The 3732-nt window shown below is 35.3% G+C and overlaps 1 protein-coding gene across 1 annotated transcript; it reads right to left on the bottom strand.

Moving 5' to 3' along the window:
* Positions 1-1091: 1091 nt before the first annotated feature.
* On the bottom strand, positions 1092-2424 carry LOC105620332 (AN1-type zinc finger protein 5). Its single transcript, XM_012201837.1, has 3 exons — positions 2140-2424; positions 1313-1484; positions 1092-1240 (listed from the first exon to the last, which is right to left on the bottom strand). Exons 1-3 carry the CDS (start codon positions 2422-2424, stop codon positions 1092-1094), a joined length of 606 nt encoding a protein of 201 aa, XP_012057227.1.
* Between the last annotated feature and the right edge of the window lie 1308 nt (positions 2425-3732).

Below are 3732 nucleotides of genomic sequence, written 5' to 3'. Positions count from 1 at the left end.
GGCCTCTCTAGACATTTTATTAATCATTTATTCTTACATTATGCGCTGCTGTGCAGCACCGGAATACCTCGCGCAGCTACCCTACAAAACTCGTAAAACAAGCAAAAATAAAGAAAACGAGTATAAACTAATCGACTTCAACCATTAACAATTCATTTATGTTCTAAGAGAAATCGAAGAAATACGTTAAAGAGGGGTTTAATTTACAAATCCCAGATTGGCGGCCGTAGTGTAAATAATTATTTGCAATATAGGTTGAAACATATTTAATGAGTAATAATTGCTGGTTATATTCACGTGAAATTGGACATAAACACACAGTACTACTTATACTTCATTGCATTATTTATGAATCAATAGACTAATATACTTAATAATTATTAGACTAATTATTAACCTAAGATTGTGATCACCCATCAACGTCAGCCATTACCTAAGCAACATTCCCTATTTTTTACTTTTTGATATATATAAACGAAACAGTAATGTATAAAATTTCTCGAACAAACCAAAACTTCTAAGAAGACGTCCTGGACCGACTGACCGCACCAAGAGTTCTGCCTTTACGTAAAACGAGCTTCATATTTTCGCAGAATTTTCCATTTAAGTAAATTAATAAACATAATATAGAATAATCATAAACCGTAATAATCATGAAGATAATAATAGGTAATAATAGTAGTAAACTGGCAGCAGTTAGTAACCAGGTATATTCTCAATTAAAATTCTCTCGCTAGATGACAATCTGAAACTTACATGGCACTGGCATCCAATTACGAATCAATCATTCACGCGCACACATTCTAATTTGCAATCTTTCGTTTATTTGTTTTGTCTGATATTCGTTTCTTTTCTTCATTTTTCTATCTTACCTCGACATTCAGCTACAAAACAATTTTACTGTCGCTCTTGTGCGCTCACTCATTCATTCTCTCGCTCGCTCACGATCTTACACGCTCGCTCGTTTCACCCCTCGACGTGCGAATCAGCTGCCAGATAATTTATCTCGTTTTCTGCGTTGTTTTTTTTTATATTCTGTTTGTTTATATAGTTATAATAACCATTTTCCCAACGACTACACACTAAATAGTTCAAATTTTTTGCACTTTTTCACCAACAACAACTGGATTGTTGCGCCGAATTTCTTGAGCGCCCATTTCTTTGTAATCGAATTTGCAATCGTGCTTGTCACTGTATCGATGCACGGCGCAGAATAGTCCTCCACAACGGCACTCAAATCCTGCAAATTTATCATTGTCAAAACAACATCCACTAACAACATCATTAACTAATCACATTGCATCGCACTTACCAGTCAAACCAACTTTTTTACGACATACAGCACAACGATTTTTCTTCTTCTTAGATTCTTTATCAGTCTCTTTGCCATCAAAGGAGTCATCTACATCGCCACTACTCGCTGATGAACCTTCAGCTACTGCACTGCTTACACCTACTTCACTTTCCTGATCTTCTCTGTTTACCTGTTTGACAGAAGTAACACATACCGTATAAGAATAATGAAAATAATTATTTATTGTTATAGTTATTTTTTAAAAGTTTCCTTTATATTCTTGATATCTCTTATGGTATCCTATTTTAAATTTAATGGAAAGAATTGCATTATTATGTTACAGAAACATATAAATCCTTATATTAATAATTGATTAGATATAAATTTGTCTACATCATTTAGAAAAATAATAAATATAACAAATAAAACAGATTGTTCAATAAATTTTCATTATAATCATTATCAGAATTTAAATGTTTCAATTAGGTATGTTGCATCACTCCCTCTTAAAAATACAGATAATCTATTTTTATAGATAATATAATTATATAATTTTTCTCTTATCTACAGTCCATGAATTTCTATAAGATAAACTTTCATTAAAACAATGCGAAAGAAGCTATGAATATATGCTGCAGTTTAATATCTCGAACAATTTCTTATATTCTTTCCTTTGGCTGTTTTGAAAGCTTTATTATGTTTTACTAAAAGACTAAAAACAATTGATGTATACGACCTTGTGGGTTCAGGACTGCTTATAAGCGCTATTTTCTGCAAATTAATGGAAAGAACAAAGGCGTTACGTTTGTGCAGAGCAGCTATGAAAAAGAGATGGTAATACTCACTTCTTTGGGACTGGGTAGATCCGACGTTGACTGAGGTATAGTAGGAATGGTAGGTTGGGCCGTCGTTCCTGTAGCTGCTGGGCTACCAAAACTGCTTTGCAACGTGCCAGCGTTGCTGGAGACAGTCTGTGAGGTTGGTACGGTAGCAGCTGACACTGGTGGCTGCTGCTTCTTTTTTAGATTTTCCTTATAGCAAAGGGAACAAAGGCCATCAGTAGCTGGCGAGCCATAAAATCCACAGCCACTGCGACACAGAGCTTGCATAGGATTAGACTCTCGTTCCATAACTCTCGTCTTTTATTAGTGTACACTCTTCGTAAATCAAGGAAACTTCTGTTTATGTTATATCCTAGTTGCGATCACTGCCTTGAGAAACAGTGGAAAGTTGCAGTCAGCTTTGTGTAGGATAACTAGGTGTAGTCCTTTGCTGCGGCTCTCTTCCCAATTGCTCCTCTGCAACCGTGTGTCACCATGTACTCACCTGTTTAAAAGTAAATCATGCAATTAAGCAAAGGATAAAATAAAATGTCAATCAAGATCTTATATTACAAAGTTTTAAACTATAAAACTTATGAATAGATAATATAAACTTGTTACACATAAAATTATACACGTAATTAAAATATATGTAAATATAACAATATTATCATCTCATAAATTTAATTCTTATATTTAAATGTCTAAATAATTATTTTTTATACATGTACATCAAATGGTTATTTTTTTATACAAATACATCAACAACAGTATGTATTGAGAGAATATAAAGTACGTTAAAAATTAAAACGCATCATAAACAAGAATGACAAAGCCAAATCACAATCAAAGATCACAAAGAGTACTGCACTTCATAAATATTAAACTTGTGGTGTTACAATTAATTCATAAAATATATTACATTATCGCGATCTTTTTTATGACAAAGAAATAAATGCGAAGACAACACAATTAAAAGGAACAACACCAAAATCACAGAATATAAAAGCTACAAAAGAGGAAATCCGAGATGACGACGTTTTTAAGACGAACGATAATGATGACGAGCGTTTAAGAGAAGAAAAGCAGGCAAATTTTCGAAAATTTCAGATAACACGATGTGTACTTAGCAAGAAAATGGGACTTCTCACAATTTCTCCTGCTTCCTGCGTCATGCAAGGTCAGAACATAAATATCTTCAATGAGGTATACCCTTGAGATCTGTGGACACGCCGAGGCACTCGATAATAACCGAAATTTCAACAAAAGGAGACAACAATGTGAGAGAAAAAGGAGATCCGATGCTCCGACCGCGAGGCCAAAACGTGAGCGCGACAGAGAGCGAGAAGGCGAAAGAGCTCTGGTGGGAGCGAGCGAGAGCGCGAGAGGAAGAGGGGAAGCACAATTCCTAGGAATTTTTACTACGTCATCTTGGCGATCTGATATTTCGTTTTCCTTCCCTTTTGTTCCGCAGCTTTTGATAAGGCAGCTTAGGTAGCCAGGGACTCTCGGGCAGCTCGTAGCCCGAGAGAGAGAGAGATCATCAACGGAGACGACGGGATGGGAAGGCGTGAATCGTGATCGCGTGCAGCGTTACGATATTACTCACTTTCCAAC

The sequence above is a fragment of the Atta cephalotes genome, assembly GCF_000143395.1.
Source record: "Atta cephalotes unplaced genomic scaffold scaffold00002, whole genome shotgun sequence".
Classification (NCBI taxonomy): Eukaryota; Metazoa; Arthropoda; class Insecta; order Hymenoptera; family Formicidae; genus Atta; species Atta cephalotes.
This window is presented reverse-complemented; position numbering and strand designations above follow the sequence as displayed.

Bases quoted from the DNA above. Each gene is read 5' to 3' on its own strand.
- LOC105620332 (XM_012201837.1), bottom strand. From the start codon at position 2,424: ATGGAACGAGAGTCTAATCCTATGCAAGCTCTGTGTCGCAGTGGCTGT. The intron at 1,485-2,139 runs GTGAGTATTACC...TCTGTCAAACAG, and splicing joins ATCTACCCAGTCCCAAAGAA to GTAAACAGAGAAGATCAGGA. The intron at 1,241-1,312 runs GTAAGTGCGATG...ATAAATTTGCAG, and splicing joins TAAAAAAGTTGGTTTGACTG to GATTTGAGTGCCGTTGTGGA.